This window comes from Sabethes cyaneus, chromosome 3 (assembly GCF_943734655.1).
Source record: "Sabethes cyaneus chromosome 3, idSabCyanKW18_F2, whole genome shotgun sequence".
In the NCBI taxonomy this organism is placed as follows: Eukaryota; Metazoa; Arthropoda; class Insecta; order Diptera; family Culicidae; genus Sabethes; species Sabethes cyaneus.
The window spans coordinates 10,816,727-10,841,834 of record NC_071355.1 but is presented as its reverse complement, the minus strand read 5'-3'; the positions used below and the strand labels follow the sequence as shown (position 1 = coordinate 10,841,834).

General features: G+C 42.1%; 2 protein-coding genes across 3 annotated transcripts; both read right to left on the bottom strand.

Moving 5' to 3' along the window:
• Positions 1-3,173: 3,173 nt before the first annotated feature.
• Positions 3,174-6,191, bottom strand: LOC128742797 (peroxisomal ATPase PEX6). Of its 2 annotated transcripts, none has more exons than XM_053839255.1 (4): positions 6,087-6,191; positions 3,964-6,032; positions 3,600-3,901; positions 3,174-3,529 (listed from the first exon to the last, which is right to left on the bottom strand). In XM_053839255.1, the coding sequence occupies exons 2-4, from the start codon at positions 6,024-6,026 to the stop codon at positions 3,384-3,386; spliced, it is 2,511 nt and encodes an 836-aa protein (XP_053695230.1). In that variant the 5' UTR covers positions 6,027-6,032; positions 6,087-6,191; the 3' UTR covers positions 3,174-3,383. The 2 variants fall into 2 exon arrangements, with proteins under 2 accessions (XP_053695230.1, XP_053695231.1); XM_053839256.1 differs by having other exon boundaries at positions 6,092-6,119.
• Positions 6,192-14,429: 8,238 nt separating this feature from the next.
• LOC128743716 (uncharacterized) lies at positions 14,430-21,281 on the bottom strand. Its single transcript, XM_053840343.1, has 3 exons — positions 21,045-21,281; positions 15,122-15,457; positions 14,430-15,020 (listed from the first exon to the last, which is right to left on the bottom strand). Exons 1-3 carry the CDS (start codon positions 21,060-21,062, stop codon positions 14,886-14,888), a joined length of 489 nt encoding a protein of 162 aa, XP_053696318.1. The 5' UTR covers positions 21,063-21,281; the 3' UTR covers positions 14,430-14,885.
• Positions 21,282-25,108: the final 3,827 nt, after the last annotated feature.

Sequence of the window (25,108 nt, the reverse complement as noted above, 5' to 3'; positions counted from 1 at the left end):
TTGTCTTCAACACAGGGTTACTGCACTCACGTACGCTCACTTACGCACATTCAACTGCAGTGCCTCACAGAAGCAAAATCTGTAAAAAAAAAACATGTATGAAGCATTCGTAGAACTGAATGTAATCTACAATTTTGCTGAATAGAGTTGTGCATTATCTGTTATATTTATAATAAAAACGGCCTTTAAATCTTGTTATATAAATAGAACGTTTGTTTGCTCTATATATGACTTTTACCGAATTTGCTTCCATAAGGCAATACAGTCGACTGAGCGCAAGTGGGTGTATTTGAGCGCACCAAATCTGCTTTAAAATAATATTCTCCGTAGTTTCTCCATCATATACGGTTTTCTTCCTAAACATGGAAGGGTTTCCATTAATAAATACAATTCTGATGTAAAAATTAGTTGTTTAATATAAATTACATCCGGGATATTTCTACTGCTTTATGTCTAAAACCAACTTTCAAAATTATTCAACAAGTATTGCATGAAAACGTGACGTGATGGACAATTTTTATTATTATTTCTGAAATCAGCGGACAAAAATCTATAAGAATCAGTTGAAAAATCCTCTGCAGTTTTTTTGATGCAGACCTGTGTAATCACTTTCTCCAGAAAAAAAGATCCGATCCTGTATTGTTATGAACTCAATGACATACCCATCGAACGTGTTTCGTATATTAAAGACCTGGGAGTTATCTTGGATCCGCAGTTAACGTACAAGAAGCATATCTCGTACATTCCCAAGTAACAACCGTAGCTGAATTGCAAGAGCAATTGCTGTTTATGAGTTGGTTTAAGGCGATCAAAGCTGCATAAAGTAAGCACTTTATGCAGCTTTGATCGCCTTAAGCAGTAGGCTGGTGTTTAAATAAGCGATGTTTAAGCTACTTTAAGTTTTTCAAACCTGCAGATGTAAATGGGGCGGATCATACGGCGAGTGCTTATGGATCAAAAGATGGCGGGTTTAATTCCCGGAAAAAACTTGCATTTTTAATTAGCTAGCTTTACTTTACGAATTAAAGTTATTCGAAATGGAAAATATTGCGTTCGACAATGTTCACGGCAAAATTAAAAATGACGCGTTCCGTTTTTTTTAAATTTAAAAATAGATTTTCTTTTGTCTGCATAAAGGTTGATGAGACGTTGATTAAGCAGCTGGAAGAGCATATTGCAAAACTATTTCTCGTTCTAAAAATAGAATTGACAGCATAGCGCAACTTGGCTATTTAAAAGCGCGCAAAAACGTCTATTAAGCCTCATCGCAGCTTCGAAAGCAGCTTTTAACAAGTCTGAAGCTTGATAAAATCACCAGATTTAGATGTTTAAGAGCTGATAAAAGGTATTTATTTCTAAACCTAAACCAAAGTTCAGCCGCAGGTTGAATAAAATCAGCTATAAAAGCGTTTGATCAGCCTGAAATTGTTACTTGGGTTGTCGCTAAAGCCTCGAGGTCATTGGGCTTCATTTTCAGGATCGCGAAAAAATTCTCTGATATACATTGCCTTAAGTCACTATATTGTTCGCTGGTGCGGTCCATCCTGGAATACTGTTCGCCCGTTTGGAATCCTAACTACAACAACAGTACAGAGAGAATTGAATCAGTTCAGCGCCAATTTCTTCGATTCGCTTTGCGAAGGTTGCCATGGAGAGACCCGTTCCGTCTACCCAGTTATGTAAGTCGCTGTCAACTGATTGACTTAGAACCTCTCTGTGTTCGTAGAGCTGCCTCTAGAGCTTTGTTTATTGCGGATTGCCTGCAGGGAAGAATAGATAGCCCTGCGCTTATGGAGCAGATTAACATAAATGTGCAACCACGAGCACTGCGTAATAGTGCCATGCTGAGACTACCAGTTCGTCGCACTAATTACTAACTCCACAGCTCACTTATATCTTCCCTTTCTTCTTGCTGTTCTGCGATTTGTTGAGCAAGATTTGTGGTGTATTCCGCTGTCACGCCATCTGCTGGATGTTGAAACGTAACATCCTCTCAGTGCGAGCATTCGCCGCGTTCGACAATCTTGCGCGATTCTTACACACGACGAGATAGTTGTCAGCTGGTCAGGGTCGATATTTGGCATATTTGGTCCGCGAAAAGACCGTACATCGATGACATCAGAAAAGTGTCGACCGTCAATCAAGACACGTAGACCGGTAATCGAGTTTTATATTACCAGATGGTAATAAAATTCGCGAGCGCGATGTGGTGATAGCCGGCGAGAAATCGAGCAGCTGAACTTGCAACGGCACTTCAATTTCAAGAATTTAGGTAGATAAGAAACCACCGGAGGAGTGGGCGAAGGTATGGTTTTTACCATCTACAAAACAAACGGTATAACGCCGCCTACAAGGTGCTTTTCCAGACTTCGTTACGGCGTCTATGCCGAAAAGCAAGATAATTCGTAGGCCAGTTCCAGACGGGCTTATTGGGGGTCCGTGCTGCTACGGATCAAATTTTCACTCTCCGACAAATCCTCCAGAAATATCGGGAGTACAACGTGTCCACGCATCACATTCTCGTGGATTTCAGGGCAGCATATGACACAGTCGAGTGCGAACAGCTATGGCATGTAATGCACGAGTACGGTTATACGAACAAACTGACGCGGCTGACAGTGACTATTGACGGCGATGAACTGGATGTAAGTGGTTGATGAGTTCGTATATTTGGGCTCTCTGGTCACCGCCAACAATAATACGAGTAAAGAGATCCAACGACGCATTCAAGCTGGAAATCGAGCCTACTTTTTCCTTCGCAAGACGCTTCCATCAAGGCGCATACGCCGCCGCACAAAGCTGACGATGTTCAAAACGCTAATCAGACCGGTTGTCCTCTACGGACTTCAGACAGTAACTTTGCTTACGGAGGACATACGTGCCGTATTTGAACGAAAGGTGTTGCGGACTATTTTTGGCGGAGTACAAACGGAAAGCGGAGAGTGGCGGAGGCGTATGAATCACGAGCTGCAGGCACTACTTGGAGAGATTCCCTAAATTTCGAATCAAAGCATAGAGTGCTATTATAAAGAGTGGTAACTAGCGGTTTTTGAGTGCCTTGTCTGCCTTTGTAACTGTAGTCACAGTCGTAATGTCCATGGACAGTGTAAATAAATGAAAAAGAAACATTTTCTTAAAATCAACATTTTCTAAAAACCAGTAATCAACCATCAACAATCTTCTATACAATAAAAACACGTATTTGTACCCGAAAAAATCTCAGTTAGTGGTAACCGATTTTTCAAATTAATTTTCTCTGACTTTGTCTCTATATGTTCGATTTTCTACACCGAATTATCGTGCGAACCAATCGACTACTTTTTCAATCGGCCATCACTAAAACTGCCAGTTTGCATTTGGCTCTACCTAGCACCACACACCAATCACGCACTATAGTTTGTCCTTAACTTATTAAAATATTCCATATCGGCTGGATTTATCGAAGGGATAAACTTTTTCATGGCTGCTTTGAAATCGCTCTCATTAACCACCACATCCTCTGGTCCGAGTTTATCATCGATATTTTCTTCTGAAAAATAGAAAATTTAAGAAAAATTAAATTTAAACACCTGTCAAAAGCATGGACGAACAAAATCTACCTTTGCTGGTACCGCGTATTGCCCGTCGAACCGCACTCAGCCACGCATTCGAACAGATTGAATACAAATCCGCTCCGGTCATATCCTGTTTGAGACCTTCGGCAATTTTTCTCAGCGTAAGTTCTTTGGCCAGATGAAACCGGTTGGTTATGGCCTGCAGAACACTTTCCTTGTCCTCGATTGAGGAACTTGGTCCAACGTACAGCAATTTGTCGAAACGACCCGGTCGTAAAAGTGCCGGATCAATCAAATCCGGCCGGTTTGTCGCTGCTAGAATGAAAACTTGCTGGCTAGGGTCGGCTCTAGAAGGAAAAATTAGCACTTTTATGTTACTTCGCAAAACCATCCAACAAGGGGCACTTACCCCTTGCAAATTCCGTCCATTTCGCTTAACATCTGCGAAACGACACGGTCCATAACGCCACCCGAATCGCCCGATACTCCCCGATTGGGAGCTAGAGAATCTAGCTCATCCAGGAACAGCACACAAGGCGCTGCCGACCGTGCCCTGGAAAACACTTCCCTCACGTTCTGCTCGCTCTGACCAACGTACATGTTCAGCAGTTCGGGGCCTTGCACCGACAGGAAACTCAAATTGCACTCGGTAGCAACGGCTTTGGCAATCAGTGTCTTCCCCGTACCGGGCGGACCGTACAGCAGTATTCCGGAGCGACGCAAATGCTTTCCCATCAGCTTCTTATGTCGCAACGGTAGCCCGATACTGTTCTGAATTTCAGTCTTCAACTTTGCCAAACCTCCTATTTCGGACCACAAAACCGTCGGCACCTTTGGAGCTCCCAAACTATCGGAAAAGGAAGCCTGCATTTCCTCCAATGCCTTTTCGAAGTGACCATAATTCAACGCCCCAGACGTAGTCTGTTGAAGTGCCTTTGTGTGCAGTAACTTCAAATCGCCGAAAATAAAACCCTGCGTTTGTTCGGCGATTTTTTTCAACTGAGCTGCAGGTAAAACCGTTATCCCCGACTCCCGAGCTGCTATCCATCTTAGCAGTTGAAATCGTTCCTCAACGGTGGGAGACTGAAAACTGACCACATCCAGAAACAAACTATTCAACCTATGCTTCTCGGAGGTTTTCTCGTTAGCCAACGCAACGATCACAACCGGAGGAAAGTATTTTCGACCGAACAGTGCATGCAGTTCCGCCTGAAAGGCAACCAAAATTCGCAAATCTTCATGACCCTCATTGTCTATACCGAATATTTCGAAATTTTGCAACGCAATTATCAACGGTTTGCACAGTTTGGACCGGTTCAAGGCGGTGATCAGTTTACTCTCGGTTTGCGATGAAATCGACGTCATAATGTCGCTGCAATCTGCGTAGAAAATTTGAATCCCCAACGATTGCGCCACCGATCGGAGCACGCTGGACTTTCCGATGCCCCGTTCTCCTTTCAACATGAACACGGGATAAATCTGATGCTCTACCAGGGAGTTATTGTCCTGCCTCAGATAGGCCTTCAACGAGGCAGTCAACTCGTCGTGATATTTTTTCAACCCAAACGGACATATTGGTAGAAAATTCACATCGTCTAGTCGCTGTCGTGGTACGAAATTATTCAACGTCGTTGTCTGATGCAAACTGGTCAAACTTTTGCAAACAATTCCGTACAATTCGAAACTATTACCCGTAGATTCTAGGTTTAAGCACTTGAAATAGAGTGATTTTAAGTGAGCAAAAATAGCAAAGTTCTTAGTGTAGAAAGTATTTCCCAGAAATTGCTCGTTCAGTGCAATTTGATAGGTGTGATTTCGGTACAACAGCCGAGGAGTTTCAAAGTATTTACCCATTATAAAGTCCACCATATCGGTCGACATGTCGTACGGCGTGTTATATATGAACACATTTGCTTTACTGGCCACCTGAGGGAGATGCTGCTGTTCCGGCAATCGTTGAAGCATTCCACCGTAACCGTTAGTGCCAAGCTTGTACCGCTCGGCCAGTTCATAGTACAGATTCTCTTTCACGTAAATTACATTGGGTGCAATCGATGTCAAAGGCATCACTTGGAACAGGACAGAAATGGGTTGTTTATTTAGAATCATCGACGTCAGTCCATTATCGCCTTCGGGTTTTCTTTGAACATTCCCGGTTGCTCCAACAGCCCGTACCAGCAGATTGATCCAGTTAATTTCACGCTCGACAACGTACTGGTTGAAAACGGAGCGACTAACGAACAGGGTATGTTCCGATCGAACCAGTCGACCCTGTTGGTGCCGTTCGAATAGCAGATTCGGCATTGGAAGAATACGAAAATGTATGCAGCGTAGTTTCAAATCGTAACTAAGCTTCTGTAATGCCTGCAGAAATACGAACACCGGAAAGTAGAATGCTGGATACCGGCGGAATCGTAACCGACAACAGTATAGTAAAAGCCGAACCGCTTTGCTGTCTGCGTTGATGGTCATTCTTGTCTGTAAGAAATAATAGTTTATTTTACTATCACATTTTGAATACTCAACCATTACATTACAAATCTTTAAATTATCCTTTTTATTTTGATATACTATTAACGAACAAACCGCCTTATCATCACGGCAAAACTTTGGACTTCCTAAAGCGGAATAAAAACAAACTGCACACGCTTTTGTTTACTAAAAAAAATGACAGCGAGAAATGTCAGTCACTTTGCTTGTCATCAACCAAGGTCATCAGTCAACTGCAGCAGGTAACTTTACTTTTTTTTTGGAATGAATAAAGTAATCCACTATGACGTCAGCAGCAAAATAAGTTTAGCGTGTTGCGCCGCAACAGTGGTCGGAAATTTAAAATTCTTGACCAAAACCTCAAGATTTTATGTTTTTCAGGCTGCTGATTTCAAAAATAAAATATTTTTTGAAACGGTCGTTCTACAATTGATGGAGGGACTGTAGGGAAAAGTAATGAAAAATTTTTTGGAATGGAGCTATAATCAGAGATTATAACCTAATTCGAACCCACGACACCCGCCAGGGCATATGATTCGCTGGTGGTCCTGTACCACCCAAGTAAAGGGCCAAACAGAATGCTGCGTCAACGCGTCCGTCAGCGTTATTCTGACACTTTTCCCATGGGTTTACTGTCAAATTGACGCTGACGGATGCGTTGACGCAGCATTCTGTTTGGCCCTTAACGCATTTTTGTCATTTCGGGTTGCTGCAAGCTATTTATGACTGATTAATCGGTTACCTCAACTAGTTTATAACAACTGTGCTAGTGTAGGGCTTTGAACCGCAGAGGCGCTAGACAAAACGAGACTGCATAAGCCCCTTACTAAGGTAGCGACGTATCTGGTTGGGTTATTTTTAGACACAAAATTGTGCCTCATCCTCCGTCTACTGTAGAAACCACCGACCGAGAAGTTTTAATCTAACTTGTTTTTACTGTTAGGACGACGACACTGTGCAGGCCCTTGCGACTTACAAGGTACTGCGCGTGACGCTGTTCGTCTGTCAGCGTGTTAGCCGCGATTCTCAGCGCGGGTTTTCGGAACAAGATGATGATGCGCTATATTTTATTACTAGTTGAGCCCGAATCTTACGATCCGGAAAACATAAATGTCTCTTCGGAAAACTGCGGATACATTCCATTGGTCAGTGTTTGCGAAGATGTTTAATCTTTGTATTAGTGCTTTGAGTTCTTATATTGCCTAATATAGCTCTAGATGTTGTACATAAGAGAGTCTTAGCCGGAAACTGAAACAAATAGTTTTTATGCCCGCATTGGATTTTATTTAACTGAATAAAAATATTATCTCCACTGTGCTGATTCTATAGGGGGGCAAAATGACTCTTTTGTGTGTGTTTCGCAGTGGACTGTGGGATTTGGTTTCGGAAGATTAAAAAACACTCACTAATTCGACTAAACCTTTATATACATTCTTTCTACACCTTACACTAAGTACATGTCTTATCTTGTTTTAACTATTTAAACTTTAACTTCACTGACCTTATCCTTTTTATTTTTTACTTACTGATAAACCATGGGTAGACAAAGGAAAACTGAGAGAACGCTTACGCAGCCGCCTCTCCTTTTATACTTGAGCGTTATCCTTGCTTGCGTACGGAAAATTCCACTCGGATCACGCCATCGATCTTTCGCACCAATCCCGTTGTCTGTCGATATTATTCGTGTCCTATACTCCTTTTGCGCTGCGCGATAACACCACTTATCGATGGATCCGTTTTCGATCAAAGCAATCGGGGCTATTCACATTTTATATTTTCATTCGAGCTGTCAGCTCGAACAGTGTGAGTGGCTTTGAACCGTCCATTTTCTGCCGCAAACCGATTCATATGGTCGGTGTTAAGTCAGACAAAACAAATGACAAAATTTTGATTTCGAGAAAAACGTATTCAAAGTTTGGTGCTCTTTATGGTTTATAGCTATCAACCGTTCGAAATCATCTTATAACTCTGGCTGTTTGTAACATTTATGTAGTCTGTGTATTAGTAAAATGTTGCTTAGAGAATTCTTGATCGTTTGCTGTCATTAACTCATTTTTTTAAATTTTGCGACTTGGTCCGATTTGATTTAACACCGATCATATGATATCGTGACAAGCAGGCTATCGAGTTGAGCAGACGAGTCGAGCATGCGAATCAAGCAGTCGAGTAAAGCAGTTATTGAGCAGTTGAATCAAGCTGTTCAGTCAAGTAGTCCAGTCAAGCAGTTCAGTCGAACAGTCGAGTTGAGCAGCTAAGTCAAGCAGTTGAGTTGAGATTTCAGTAGATTCGAGTATTTCAACCGAGTAGTCTAGTCGAGTAGTTGAATCGAGCAATCGAGTACAGCAGCTATGTCGAGCAGCCGATTCGTATAGTCCAATCCAGTATTTAAGTCAAGCAGTTGAGTCGAGCAATTGAGTCGAGTCGAGCAGTTAGGTCGAGTAGTCGAATCGAACAGTTAAGTCAAGCAGTACAGTTGAGCAGTTACGTCGAGTGTTTAAGTCGAACAGTTGAGTTGAGCAACTCAGTCGAGCAGTTGAATCGTGCAGTCAAGTCGAGAAGTTGAATCCAGCAGTCCATTCGACCAGTTTAATCGAGCGGTTGAGCCGAGCAGTCTAATCATACAGTTTAGTCAAGCAGTCTAGTCGAGCAGTCGGGTCTAGTGGTTCAATCAAGCAGTTAAGTATCGCAGTGAAATCGAGCAGTTCAGTCGAGTAGTCCACTCGAACAGTAGAATCAAGCAGTTGAGTCGAGCAATTAGGTCAATCAGTTGAGATCGAGTGGCTAAGTCGAGCAGATAAATCAAGCTGTCCAGTCGTTAGTTAAATCGTGCTGTCAGATCGAGCAGTTAAATCGAGTTGTCTAGTGGAGCAGTTGAATCGAGTAATGAGTTGAGCAGTTGAGTCGAGCAGCCGATTCGAATTGTCCAATTGAGTAGTTGAGTCAAGCGGTTGAGTCGAGTAAACTACTCTAGTTCAGCAGTTGAGTCGAGTCGAGCAGTTGAATCGAGTAGTCCAGTCAAGCAGTCGAATCGAGCAGTTAAGTCGAGTAGTTCGAATATCTCGGGCAGTTGAATCGAGCTGTTCAGTCAAGCAGTCAAGTCGATCTGTCCAATCAAGCAGTGGATTCGAGCAGTCGAATCGAATAGTTTAGTCGATTTTTCTAATTGACCAGTCCAGTCGAGCAGTCTAGTCAACCAGTTGAGCAATCAAGCAGTCCAGCAATCGACCAGTGAGGTAACTGAGAATAGAACTCATTGCTTCGAAAACATGACGACCTGTCAGGGGCCTATTTTTAATTTACGATGAGCCCCTTGTGACGTCCTCTCACAGACTTGGTTTTGGCTACAGACAAGCCTCTTATATAAATAGATTAAACTTCTCCGAAGACACCAACCCACAGTAGTCTAAAAAGCGAAATACGTGATCGTTTGATATAGCGCCGAAACGTGAAGTTTTTCGCATATATTACCTTTAGGAACATTTCTTGGCATAATAAGCCCCTTCTTGTGACAAACATCTTTGGGTGTTTAATTCCCTTAAAAGTGAGATACGAAATTTATTTTCTCGTATATTGGAGATACAGGTCTGGTACTTTCGGCAAAGTTGTAGTAAATATCAATACAAACAACTTTGTCAAATACACTATACTTGTATCTCTTCATGGAAATTGTCTATGAAGCGTTATTCGTGGACAAACCCTTCAAAACAGTTTTTAAACCCTGACTTATTCTGGTCAACCTTTACGTGTTCATAGTGTTCCAGAAAGTTGCTTATCTTGCAAAAATCAACGTTTTTGTAGAACATTATTATACGCGATTTTCTACAGTTTCGGAGATTTTGAGCATTTTTGATGAAAAATAGTACTACTTTGAGCTTAAATATTTCCCAAGGTGGCAAATGGTGGCAGATCAAACAATTCCTACCTAAAAGTACAACAAAAAACCTTTAAAAGCAAATAACAATTGTCTGTATCTGTTTGTATCCTTAAAAGTTATAGTTGTTTTAAAAATCCATCTCAGTCATGTTTTTAGAACAATTAAAATGTACTTCGGATGCAATAAATGCCATTTTGTTTACGTTGACAATCTCTTTCTAACAAGTTGAGTTATCAGCAAATTTTTTGCCTAGTTTCGAGTCGAAAATGAATGTAGACTCAAATTATTTGACGAAATTAATAAGAGAGAAGCTTCCAAATGACTAACTTAAGTCTATTTTGTTCTATACCTTGGACTGGTGTCTTTTCAAAAGATTACTCTCTTAATGGGCTGGTACCGAATGGCCGAAACACAAATGGTCGAATCACGAATGGCCGAAATCCAAAAAGGCCGAATTTCAGCAATAGTCATAGAAGGCCGAATTTTCTCGGAATGACGTCGTAGTCACTCGTTGAAAGTGCCAAGCGGAGTTCTTTAGTTTAGGTTCTTAATCCACGAACGTTTTGATGCAAAATTGTCAGTGGACGGGCATGGTGAGGGTTTGGGCAAGGCGAGACTTTATTTGGTTCTATGGGACTACAATTAACGCCGAACATGTCCATTGCCAGAGTCACTAATGTTGACGATTGTAGCGGGTTCAACAGTACTGGCCGTAAAAATCACGCTTTTACCCAAATCCTCAAACCTTGTACCAGATCTTGTACCAGATGGCCATGTATCCAAAGACATTGTTTTCGATTTCAGATCCTCTAGCATCCCGACTTTGTAAGGCACAAATGTAAGAGAGCGCAAGTATTTTCCGCGAGGAACGAGTATGACGACAGTGGCCTCGTTTGTTCCTAAATTCGAATGCATTATATTTGTTACCGTCTCGTCGTTAACACCCGGATAAATGTTTGATAGATACAACCAAAACTTGTCCTTCTCTTGATTGATAGAAAGCAGGTTCCGGTCCGAAAACTGGCTTTTCTGCTCCAGATCTTGCTAGTTCATCAGCCCATTCATTTCCGGTTATTCCAGAATGGCCAGGGACCCAAACCAGCTGAACGGCATTTAGAATGCTTAGTTCTTCTAATTGGGTGCGGCAGGCGATGACTGTTTTAGATTTAGAATTAGCCGCACAAAGGGCTGTTATAGCGGCTTGACTGTCAGAACAGAAGTAGATAATCTTGCCTATCAGTTCTTTCTGAAGTGCAAACTGAGCTCCGCACATAATTGCAAAGATTTCAGCTTGAAAAACGGTGCACTAACTACCCAACGAATAGGACTCCTCCAATTCCAGCTCACGGCAGTAAACACCAGCACCCGCGCGACCTTCGTACAAGGTACCATCGGTATAACAGACCACATAGTCGGAAATTTTCCTTTCCATGTAGCCTAACATCCACTCCTCTCTAGTCACTTGAGAAAGTCCTATACGGGAAAGTACGCATGAGCGTTACATCGCTAGGAGCAAGGGCAAACTTGTCCTCAGCAACAATTTGCGACCACAATCGAGTATGACCAGTGGAACCGTCCACAGACTGCCATAGGCCAATCGCGTGTAGTCGATAAGCACATATTAGTGCCTCTTGCTTCAGGTGGAAGTGTAGAGGTTTAATATTGAAAATAGCTTCTAGGGCGGCAGTAGGAGTTGTAAAGTAGTAAATGCACCAGACATTGCCATTAAACACATCCTTTGAAGATGGTTTAGCTTTGTCTGGACAATCACAACTTCCCCTCTCTGCCACCATACAAAACAACCATACGCCAGTATTGGTCTGACAACGACTGTGTACAACCAGTGTATGTATTTGGGTTTAAGCCCCCAAGAGTTGCCAATTGCTCGTCTACATTGTACAAAGGCCACGCACGCTTTTTTAATTCGGAAATCAATGTTTGTGGACCGACTTGGAGCTTGGAGGATCAACTCCACGTTCTTCACCTCGTTCACAATATCAACATCCGAATCATTAAAGCGCAGAGCGCGAGCCCCATTGGTATTTCTAAGTCTTGAAAATAAGATGATGGATGTTTTGCTCGGATTTACCGAAAGTACAGTTTCTCGGCACCACCTTTCCACGACGCGTAGTGCCTGCTGCACTAAGTCAAATAATGTGCTTATGCACTTTCCAACGACTAGGATGAGATAGTCATCCGCAAAACCATGTGACGGATAGCCTAGACCATTGAGTTTCCTCAGTAGGCCATCCGTCGCAAGGTTCCATAAAGGAGGCGAGAGAACGCCACCTTGTGGACATCCACAAACACTTTGCTTCCAAATGCTTGCTTGCCGTAAGGACGAAAAAAGCAATCGGTTACTAAGCATTTGTTCTGTCCACTTTATGATTATTGAAGGCACATTATGATAACGAGCAGCCTCCAAAATGGAAGCGAAAGATACGTTATCAAACGCGCCTTCAAAAAAGTTCTTAAGCAAGATTCTTTTCGGAAAAAAACAATTTCAATTTTATTCACCACAACATGTAATAAAGTGGTTGTAGACTTGCCACTTTGATAAGCATGTTGTGCTGAATGAAGAGGAACTTCCACTAAGTTTGTTTCGCGGATGTGGTGGTCAACAATCCATTCAAGTGATTTAAGCAAGAAAGACGACAAAGACCCTGGAAACGGTTACTCTTGGCTTTTCAAATATCTGCCAAAACACAGACACACAAAGGCACACTCAGACGAAACAATTTCCAGTTAAAAAAAAACATCGTTCTCTCTCTCTTCTTTCTCAGAACCCGGATTTACATTATTCACATAATTCTACTAGTCTTTTTTCAGGTTTTACTTAACGGGAAATTACCAGTCATCAACTTTTCGTCGTAGAGCCCAATTTTGGAAGCAGTTTTTGGGCCCAAAAGCTGAGTTTTGTTCGTAAAATTGTAAATACTGCATTCTTCTTGCGAATCTGAACATCGCAGTTGCACGTTTTTGCACGTGTTACTGCTGACTTCCATTTATGGGCAGACTAGTTGTTTACGGCATCGTTTTCCATATTGAATCGTCCACATTGCTATTCCCTGTATATTCCACGTGACGGTTCTCGATCTTAGCAGACGCTAGCTAGTAACGTACTGGTTGTCACTGGTTTCGCCATCATCCCCCTACCCGTGGAGTTCCGGGGATCCCGACGTCTTATTGTTCAAAACTGTTTTCTGAAGATTCTAGAACATTCATCAGCACTATCTTGACAGCAAATCTGGCAATCAAGCCTTCCGCCGTTTGTATGACTGCGCTGCACGCTTAACCTTCTGGCCCTTTAATCACCTCAAGTGTTTTAATGGTGGACATGAAAATGTTGAGATAACTTGCGTTTTTTATTGCGCTTCAAAGCTGAAATTAAACATTTTTGAAAGATTGCGTCAATTGGGAATGTGTTTAACTTACATTCTAGTGTTTCTTTCACTGATTGGCATTCACGTACCAACGAAATTAGGCTGCAAGTGTCGCCTTTATGGAGCATCCTCTGGGCACGCCAGTGTTGAGGACCAATTCGCTGTTACGGTACAGATAATGACTGTGATAGCTATTAAAGATAGCTTCAAAGTCCGCAGTACGTAGTACGCAAAACGGATTAGTTGTGGTAGAACCTTGTGATACAGAACTGAAACCCGAAGTGCTTTATCCGTAATCCTCCATTCTCGAAGAAAATTTGGCTCAGTAAACCTGAGCCCCATTTGGTCGCTTCATCGACGAAGTTCATTTTTGATGGCGCGTGCAGTGTTCAGGGCCACTCGTTGACAGTAGTTGAACTCATAATCTCGCCGTCTCTAAATGCTACAAATTGACGGTATCGTCGACTATCAGAACGGAGCCACAGGCAACCAGGCGGAAGAGATTGTATCGTTTAGCAAAACGAGTTCCGAGAAGTGCCGCCTGAAGCTGAAATCGTCTTGAGAAGTGCCACTTTGGTTTTTGCCTATAGGAGTTCCACAGTCGATTATGTGGAAGTATGCGACCGCTGCACAGGCCGATTCTCTAGTGTCCACGAAAAGACCGAAAAGTTTCTTCAAGACTACAAGGAAGATGTCGGGCGAATGCCAAGTCGTAGTCGTTCAATTTAGAGAATTTCTACCCTCCTGCTATCTAAATAGATCTAATTTGGCAAGTAAACACTGATTATAAAAGTGCTGGTAACGGCCGAGTGATTAAGTGTATCTACGATTCCGAAATATCACTATGCATTTGATAAGATTATATCGGCAACCGGGAGCGCTGCAGGTTGCCGGCGATACGATGGGATGACTCGGTTCAAGGTTTGAGTGCAAAATTATAAACTATCAAACGAGACTGCAAGCACAAGGCACTGTGATAATGTCCCAAACAGGTTTGTGGCTTATGTCCTGAGATTTGTTTGTTTATTATACTAGCATATTGAATAGATATTCTTGGCGGCAGTTTTTGTCACTGACCGAGTAAGTCTCTGCGGCACCTGTGCCGGTTGATCTACTTAACCTATCGATTACATTATAACTTGTATTATCTATATAATTTGAATGGAATTACAAGCAGTCTTTTTATCTCAAACTGTATGATCAGCGCCACCACAAGCGTAGATTTCTGTGCTCGGAAAAGGTGGGATCTGATAACTTTTAGGGTCTATAAGTGTGAATATATAAATGCTATCATAGTAGATTGATTATAAGGGAGATCCCAACTAGTTTGCTCTGCAAAAATCTATACCTGCGGTGACGCTCTGTACAACACAACGATTAAGTAATTATGGCTCAATAAATTACGACGATGAGACACGAAAACAGGATGACAATGAAAAAGGACACTTGCACATAATAAATAAGGGTCGCGGTCACGCGCTTCCTAACGCCTATATGGTTCCACACTAATGCGGATTAAGTGGAGCTTGCACTTCCGAGTAACGTGCGTCGCGATGTAGCCGCCCGGAGTTGATAACGCGGGGCTTAATTCTGTATACCGTAATAAACGTACGCCTTGCACCAGTCCATCGTTTCGTCCTCGTTACTGCAGCACATCGGAAATACGAGTGCCGACTTTGTCACCTTGGAGCAGCGTTGGCATAGTTCGTTGACATCCTCCTGTGGGGGAGCAAGAGAGAGACAGAGGATGAGAATTCGTCAACTTAATCAAGATTAAGTTTGCTCTACAAAGCGACAGAGAGCTGTTTGTAGGTACTTACATCTTCATAGCAACGCTTGACGCGTAGATAGTCTTCATCGTAGTAATCGTCGCCGTTATAGTGTTCATCTTCGGCCGAGCGTCGATCGCGGCGCTGAAGCTTGGCTGGACTACTATGATCGGCGGCTGGCAAGCTGGGCACTGCCGCTGCTGCGCTCACGGCGTCTGATGGTCTGGCCGAAACCTGCGTCACGGAGGCTAGTATGCAGATCAGCATCGTCATCGTCACCACCAGCAGTGACAGTGACATCGGTCGTACGGAAACAGCACCGGGTACTGCGGGTAGGTCATCTCCGCTTTGTTGTGATGGTTTTTTGCTCCCGCGCTTGGCGCTTATCTGTGTGATGGAAAAGGAAACGCCAAAACGAGCGAAAATGAGATTAATGAAATAATAAAAACAACTCCAAGGTAATAAATTGTGAACTGCTTGTTTATATGTACATAAAGGGAAGCGAAACGGCTCGTTTGCGGCGAATCTTGAAAGCTTCGGCTCGCCTCGGGTGGCAATGGATGCGCGTGCCTATACGGTAGATTGCGGTCGGAGCTGCGAGGATCCAGTTTTTGGCCGATCGAGTTTGCTGCCACCTGGCAGAAGGCGCGCTCGTTCTATTTTATGAAGTTTTTAATGTCTTATTGTGGGGCAATTAAGGTAGATAGGACCGGTGAAAATATCGCCGGCGATAACAGTTTGTTTTTACCCCGAACAGATGATTCGTCAGGGATCATGCGATTGTACCCCGTTTGATTGCATGTACTTTGACCATCGCCAGAACTGAGGAGGAGGAGGAGGTGGATGAAAATACACGAACTGATCACATGAGCTGTGATTCATTGTTTTGAACCCTTTTCGGGTTCTAGAAGAAGGGTACGTGACACCAGCTCGTAACGAAAGCTATACAGTTGCCTGACCACACCCGGCGAAAGAACACCGGAGAGTGCCGATAAGAAACGGACAAACTTGACACACTTTGTGCGGTTTGCTAGTGAGCCGGCTTATTCGACCGCAACGCAGCAAGCAATTTGTTCAATCTCTGCTGTATCCAAGCGAGGATTCACAGTCTTTTTCTTTTTTATACTGATGTTGACAGTCGCCGCCCGGTCTTTACGGTGAATTTGACCCGCGAATTTTATTGCCCTTTATTTGTGCTATCACCATCAATTGCATCATCGCATCACAATCTGGTTTACCGACCACTTTGCTCTTGTTGTGTGTTTTGTTTTCTCGCCGTGGGCGCTGCTGCTGGAAAATTCCCACCACGCGCGTTCCTGTCGCGAGCTGTCAGCTGTTTTGTTGCTATGGTACCGCATGGTAAGGCTTTTTTTAAGGATTAGAGTTCTGTTGTGTTTTCAGAAAATTTGTGTAAAGCTTGGCTAGGCGTAGTGTTTGATAGCGGTTTTGCTTTGTGAAATTGAAAGCAGACTGCAAATCAAAACAAATACAAATTGCATTCGTAGGAACACTATCATCGATTGAAGTGACTGATTTCCGCTGACTATTGACAAAATAATCCACGATGAATGGGTTCAATCGCGATTCAAATGCCGATCTCATCGTGACTTGGCTACTACGCCTGCTGCGGTAGAATGAGCTAGAGAGAAAGCTAATCACGAGTGTACCTTGTGATGTCACACGGTTCGTGCCCCATTTCTTGAAGTTTGCGACGTAGAATGAAACCAATTAAAACAGAATTTGATAAGCCGACAGACCGGCCTTTTTTAAAACTAGATACTCGTCTGCGAGCACGGCTCGGTCTGATATGGTCTGCATGTTGTTGGTGTGGGCATCGTGATGCGTTTCGTCTAGCCGGTCGTGACGTCGGTACGAGACGCGTTAACGTTCGCGCAGTATTTCATCATCATGCATGCGCTTGACCGACTAGTCACGTGATTGTGACATGTTTGCTGAGCGAGCAGTATGTAAACGAGCGAGCGCGGTACCGTTTGCGATCAGATTACAATGATTTTGCGCTTGTTGGAATTCCGAACATCATCATAATTGCACAACTTCAACTTTGCACATCCTGGATTGGGGACTTTTTGCCGGAAAGCACGCAATTTCACCCGCATTCAGCGCCAGCAGAAGGAGGAGCATGATTTGCTTTGACAATCTCAATGTAAATAACGCGTTCGCTGCGCGATTTGATGAATGTCCGATGTGTAGGGCATCGGAGCGATTGAGATTAGAGTCATAGGAATATACGTATTATCATAATTAGAATTGTATGTCGAAAACCTAATACGATCATAAGAAATATAGAATTTAAATACTGTATTTCTGTTAATATCTAAAAGTCGAATACATTCAGCACGTACTGAAGATTTGCGAACATATTATAGTGTTTAATATTTAACATAGTAAACTGTGCTGCGATGACACGCTATGCTATGCTATTTGAATTTGCTTAGTAACTGAATGAATTGTTTACGTTAGCAACTCAATTCAGTTACCGTTCTGATTCAAACTTCGAACACTTAAGCTATGCTGAAACTTTCTTCAAAGAAAAGAGTCCGAAAACATCTTTATTCTACTCCCATAAATGGTTTAATAGCATGACAATTTAATTATTTTCGTGTTAAAATTTTAAAAATGAGGATAAAATGTTAGTTTACATTGAAAAACACTAAAAAACTGCTGGTAGGTTTTGATTCAAACTTCGAACACTTTCATGGTCGACATTCAAAGCTCGAATATTTCAGTCTCAGACATCGAACACTTGTATTACTTTAAAAAGTATTAATGTTTTTAGTGTCATTCAACTTAAATAAGTGAAATTTCATCCTTTTTCTAAACACCGTGTTTTTAAATCCACCTAACAGTATGATTTAAATTTTTCAAACAATAATTAGTTTCAATCCGTCCCTCTGCAGTCATTTGCTAATATTATCAAACTCTATGTACTACGGCTAAAGCAAATTAACTTTGCACAGCTTTACAATGCAGGTAATTCATATTCCCGAAGGAAAATCCGGAAAACCGGATATTAATCGTGGGTGTTCGAAGTTTGAATCACACCTCAAAACGTGATTCAAACTTCGAACACTTTTTATTTATCTAATATCTTTGAAATAATGCCTGAAATATTTTATTTTAACTATGCTTTAGTACGTATATATCTTGCACTTACCTAATAATTGCGAAGTGGGAAGGTAAATGTTCTAAAATTAGTAAAATAATGCAAACGAAAAAACAGCTACTTTTGCACGAAACGCTAAGAGTATGCGAACGAAGTTAAAATCTGAGTTCTCACTTTATTCCAGCGCCTGCTGATTTCTTACAAGGAGTCCTACAGTTCAATGTCATACCTCACCGGATAGAGGACATTCTAACTAACACGGTGGTGTACATTAAGCATAATATTTTATCATATTAGCGATACTAACGAGCATTTTATTCTGACGTGCTCGAAATTTCAGACTGTTCTAAGTTTGAATCAGAACGGTAAGTATTTTTGCTTTTGTTTTCACGCAAGTTTTGACAGCTTGGAAGTTTGGAACTTTGCGAACAGCCTTAAAAATCTCTCTTAGTTTTGTCAGCTGTTCTGACATGCCGAATTCGTGAAATTTTGACGTAATAAAATAGCTTTTCTCAACGTTCGCGTATAGAATTTCGTCGACCAAGAAAATTAAAAACAAAGGAAAATTGATAATTCCTTGCACTTGAATATAAATGAAGGTATATATTTCAACTACAATTTTCAAATTTTGGTAAATCAGTAGTAGAGTTCACGTCACTATAAAATAATAATTTAATTTTATAGTTACATGTATCGATTGGTGTCTAATTAAAGAATTGATGGTGACCGCCACGACAACGTTCACCACCCTTATCGCTGACATACGGCCTTCATTACTGTAGAAAGTGATCGAAAATTGCACCTTCCGATTGCAGTTCCTCCGAGCCAGCTAACATAGCCCTATGCCACGAATCATGAGGAATGAGGAATGTTAATTTCATAAAGTGGACAGTTGTTTTTCAACGGTTCAAGGTTAATTTCTAACGAAAAATTATGAAAACTATTTTAGTGTGTATATAAAATGCCGATTTTTGCAACATAACTGAGTGATTCTCGCTGAAACGGGGCCACTACTGACACGAGGTCTTCAAATATTGGAACTTTTGCGCTTAATTGCCTCAAAATAGTGGACCCCTCATTGTAAACGGCGATTTTTTGATAAAATCCAACATGGTGGTCAAATCCAAGATGGCCGCCAATTTTTTTCACTTTATTTATAAGCCCTATCTCTCCTCTTTACATAACAATGGCGTTTGCAATTTGTTTCATAGCAAATTTTGGAATTATCACAATAATTATATGAAAATTGTGAAACTTGCTACAAATAACTGGTTGTTTTATTCAGTTAGTGCCATTGCACACCTAATTTTATGAATGTTTCTTGTAGCATTTTTCCTCAGCTTTCCAGTGGTATTCTTAAAATGAAAATCGGTTGGGGGGTTCATGGTGAAATATGGCGACCAAATCCAAGATGGCCGCCAAAAAAAGTTTTATTCCATTTAAAAGCCCTGTTCTTCTTCTTTACAGAACCAAGCCATTTGTTAGTTGTTTCATGGCAAATTTTTGAAATATTCCATCATATAGATCTCAAGGTTTGCTCAAAATTCAGCTTTTTTTGAACCTGTTAGACCCCTTGGCGAGTGAGGGGTTCACTATTTCGAGGTATCAAAAGTGTAAGTATTATTTTTTAACCATTTTCAACCAATTAAGCGCAAAAGTTCCAATATTGAAAATCGGTTTGGGGGCTCATGGTGAAAACGGCGATTTTTCGATAAAATCCAATATGGCGACCAAATCCAAGATGGCCGCCAAATAAAGTTTTGCTTCATTTGAAAGCCCTGCTCTACTTCTTTACAGAACCGGGCCATTTGTTAGTTTCATGGCAAATTTATGAAATATCGCATGATATAGATCTCAAGGTTTGCTCAAAATTCAGCTTTTTTTAAAACTGTTAGGCCGCTTGGCGAACGAGGGGTCCACTATTTTGAGGTATTAAAAGTGTAATTCTTATTTTTGGACCATTTTCAACCAATTAAGCGCAAAAGTTCCAATATTTCAAGACCTCGTGTCAGTAGTGGCCCCGTTTCAGCGAGAATTGCTCACTGATAAAGGTCTAAATAAGTGAAAATTTTAAGAGCATGAGTCGGATTAGCACGTCAACACGTTGATTATTTCTGCACAAATAATGCTCCGTGAAGCCAAAGTCTGCGGTAATTTGGAAAAACTACTTATTCTCAGTGGATTTACCGAAAACCTGACGCAGGACGGGACCAGTGGACCGGAATAAGGGACTTAACGGCAAATTTTACGCATTTTGTTCGTGATGTTGCCAAAAAATTGAGCACAAGCGTCGGAATTGTGCAAAATAGTAGAACCTATAAGAAACAACAAGCAAGGACTTTTACACGACAAGTTTTTTTAAAGAAAAAATCACGAGTCTTGTATCAACTTGTCCTGGAAAAGTGCGATCGACGCGTTTTGTTGGACTACAAAAGGTACGTCAAATTGGACTGTATACAGTACATCCGGGAATGCAATTTTTTTAACACTGTCCAATACATCATAACAGAAAAGTGACAGTGACTTTGACATTGCTCAGAACTGAAAAAGTTGATTCCGTTCAAAAGTGTCAAAACCCATTGGACGATACGGAGCTATAATCAATAGCAAGTAGCAATTTTTCCTGTTGATTACTGACTGCTAATTAATTGTTTTGAATAAATTGTTTACCATTGTTTGGTCACGGTGATTGATTGCAAACTGTTTGCAAGCTCCTAAAATATTTTTCAAGCAGGAGATAAACTTGAAACCTTGCGCCTCCATCGTAATTTAACTGGATGGAGACGCCTGATTTATGACATCAACCAATTACCGAAATTCACATTCAATTTTTCTTGTTTCAAAATTTACCTTGTAGATAATTTCCATTGATGATGCTGTGTTCAATTCCTTTTTTTCAAGTATTTTAAACAACACTTTCACTGACTCACAACACCACAGACAAAATCAATTCCTCTGTTGTTTTATCCTTCTTTGCCGAATCACTTTCTCTTTCCCGAAACGACGTGTGAAAATTGCACCAACCAAATCACCACCCTCTCTCTGTCTCTCTCTTTCTGTTCGATCACCGAATCAATCTAAGCAACCTTCTATTACAACTGTCCGAAACTCTTCCGTTCGGTTCGCGATAACTGGCAAAACTGACCCATTCCGAACCGGTTGTCATCTTTTATAATAAACGGCACAAATCAGCAGCACCAGCAGCAGGCAGAACCGTGAGTTGCGCCGCGAATTCAATTCCTTCGCCGTCGTCATACGACGAGCGCACGGCGCTCGGCACTGCGGCGTCGATGCTCACTCACCAGCGGCCGCCAGCATTCATTCTGTCGTCGCGTGGCGGCACCGATAGTGTCGAGCGCGCTGATTGGTTGGCGCAGCAGTTCGGGAGAGAGACGCCTTGCACTCAATCGTGTTGGATCGTGTCGTGATTTCTCACCCACCCACAGGGCCTCTAAAGGGCCCTGCAGATGCAGTTCTTTCGAACCATTATCGATTAACAGGAAATTTAGGATTAGCACGAACGAACGAACGAACGAATTGATTCGGGAAATCCAAACATTTTTCCCAACCACGCAGGCAACTGCTTGTGGATTTTCCTCCGATGATTAATTGCATCAGATAATGGCCGCCCAACCACACGCAATTGTCGATTAAACTTGTTCCACACGCTTATCAGAAAACATTCCTGTATATCAATCTTATCACTGCAGTTCCGTCACCGGGTGTCCCCCAAAATTGATTACGTAAATTTCAATTCAGCAGGTTAGGCAACGGGGTGATACTCGAATTACGTGGCAATCACTTTCAATTTGTTGAGCAACCGTTGTTTTGATCGTCCGAATCCTCGACGCTTCCCGGCCAAGTGGGGCTCGATCGTTTGCCGACCCAAGCTCAACCCTAAGAAAAAAAAGGTGAACCATTCATTCATTCATTCATTCATAGAAATCATAGAAAAACAATCTTACTACAGGAACTGGAAAACCACTTCCGCTGCTGCCATGCGATGGAAGGATGTCAAATCTCCCGGAACTGGTTTTCACCAGTTCAACGAGCTGTGCTCTGCGGTGCTGCATCACTTCACGCGATCCGTGTCCACTTATCAAGTTGTGCTGCTGTGGGATCAATTGCTTAAGGACCACTTGGCCTGTGCCAAACTATCGTACACAAAACATACAAACGAATGTCAACTCTACCAAATCAATCATGTGACTCAAAAGTAAATTGGAAAGCAATTTGGTGGTTTTATACGTTTGACGAGCTAGTCGACGGGGAACAACAGGTAGATGCCATTTGCTATTGAATTAAATCTGTTTGGTAGTTTCTTAAGGTAAATTTACTTTATATCTGTCTGTCCCATCCATCACGCTTAATTGTTATTATAAAAAATGTTATGTTATGTGGTTTGAAACCATCTGTAAATAGTATACTGCACTTTCAATTTAATCATTTTTCATATCTTTCAACCAGAACCAGACCAGATTAAGAACAATAGAGAATGGTTTTTGATTTGAAAACTGTGACGCAAAGTGTGACCGATGATTGCAAATGCATCAGTTAAAGCCAATCGGCTCTTGGGAACCAATCTTGAGTTCTGTTAGCCCGACAAAACATGCCATTCAGTCAAAACAAGTTGAGTTGATCCTGATAACAAATTTGACACCACAAGAACGAAAAAAACGAACGACAATCAGATGTTATTCCACGACACAAGTTGAACAGCTGTTGGAGAATTTATTTCGAAAAAGCTAATTCAATGCGTGAGCAGCACAAGCCCAGTTTAGCTTCGAGGTACGATGCTGAAATCTTGGCTTGGGCGGTGCTGCTAGAGTCAGTAGGATCATTGCACTAGCCCCGTAATAGTTCTGTACTGTAATAACCGGCTGTGAAGTCTGTCGATAAAGAAGGGTCAAGTCAAGATGTTTGATTTATACCCACGGAGTAAGCTTTGCAGCACAGAGAAATCTTCCGCTAAAACTAATGCAAGAACCAACACCCTTTTCTTCATTTGAATTTGTCTACCCTTTGGCAGCGGCAAGCGAGACCAAACCTTTTAAACGTTTTTTACCCTCCCTGGTTGACGCTCCTTATCAATGGCCACCCTATTCCGCCCTTTCAGATATTTCCTCTTATCGTTCAGCCACTTGTACACAGCTGCTATCGCTATAAATGCAAGAAAAATGCACCCCTTTACCCATTCGAGCCTTCCCGACCGCCTCTCCCTTTTGTCAAACCCCTGCGCTGATATTTTTTTGTCAAAAAACATGTGTGCCAAATTTGATGGAGAACCGTCCAGGCGTCTCGGAGTTATGGCGGGACATACATTCATCATACACGCATTCCTCGTCCCCCTTCCAAACAGCAATTTGGTTTTTACTACATTCTTCTGATGGCTTTTATGTTCAAAATTAGTCACGAAGGCCGCATTACTACTAACTTCTTACTTCTACAGCCGAGAGCCGGGGTGGCTCTTACTGTATCAAGAGTTCCTCTCCTGGGCTACTCGTCGCCAATTCGTTGCGCGTCTCGACACACGCAAGTCGGTTTCAACCTGATCTAGCCATCTAGCACGTTGGGCCCCTCTGTTCCTGGTGCCGGCGGAGTTCTTGAAGAGAACGGATTTCACTGCACAGTCGTCCGACATCCTTGCGACGTGACTAGCCCACCGTAGTCTTCTAACTTTCGCCAGATGTACGATGGGAATCCCTACAAGCAGTGCCTGCAACGCGTGGTTCAAACGCATTCTCCACTCTCCGCTATCCGTTTGTACTCCACCAAAAATAGTCCGCAGCACATTTCGTTCAAATAAATAAAGTATCTTCCGTAATAAGAGTTACTGCCTCAAGTCTGTAAAGAACTACCGGTTTGATTAGCGTTTTGTATATCGTCAGAACTGGGGCGGCGTTGACCAGTGTAATGCCGCGGTAATTACAGCACTATAGCCGATCGTTCTTTTTGTAGATGGGACAGACTAAACCTTCCATCCACTTCTCCGGTAATTTCTTGTCCACCCAAATCTTCGAAATTATCCAATGAAGTGCCGTTGCTAGCGGTTCTTGGCCATTTTTATAAAGTTCTACCAGGAGTCGGTCCTTTCCATCGGCTCTATTATTCTTCAGCAGACCGGTTTTCCGCCGGATCTCTTCGAGATCCGGAGCCAAAACACTACTATCGTTTATAGGCACTCCTAGGTTGTCTTCCGTTGCGTCTCCTTCTGCTACATCGCCGTTGAGATGCTCAACGAAAAACTGCTTGCACCTGTCGACCACCTCGCGCTCGTTTGTGATTAGATCCCCTCCCTCGTCCCTACACATGTCAGGTTTAAGTGTGTAGCCCTTACATGTTTGGTTCACCTTCTCGTAAAACTTACGCATGTCATTAGCCCGGAATAGTTGTTCCAGCTCCTCATTATCTCTGTCCTCCTTCTGGCGCTTTTTCCTCCTCAGATTCGTGGTCAACTCATTCCGCACTCGTCGATACTTGGCAAGCATTAAGAATGTAATAAAACTGCAAAACCTCCCAGTCAGCTTCCTCACTATCCTGGGCCTACTTCCCCAACTCCACCCCCCCCCCTTATTTACCAATGTGCAATTGGTCTAAATAAAAAAGAAACGCGCCCCATTTTACTTATTTGAACCTCTCCCCCTTGAGAGGAACCAGGCCCCTTTTGTCAGCCCTCCAGTGCTGATTCCCTTGTTAAGAAATATGTGTGCCAAGAGTGTTGTTTTAAGGGGACATACCGTGCCGTATCGAAATCCGAACACATAAGAACTAGACAATTTTAAATGGTCAATATAAAATTATGTTATTGTAATAAGCAATTCGTCATATTTTCTTTTGACAGTATAATGCTTATTTTAACATTATTTGGAATAATAGGAAGCTAAAATTAATGCTAGTTATAAAAAATCGAGATC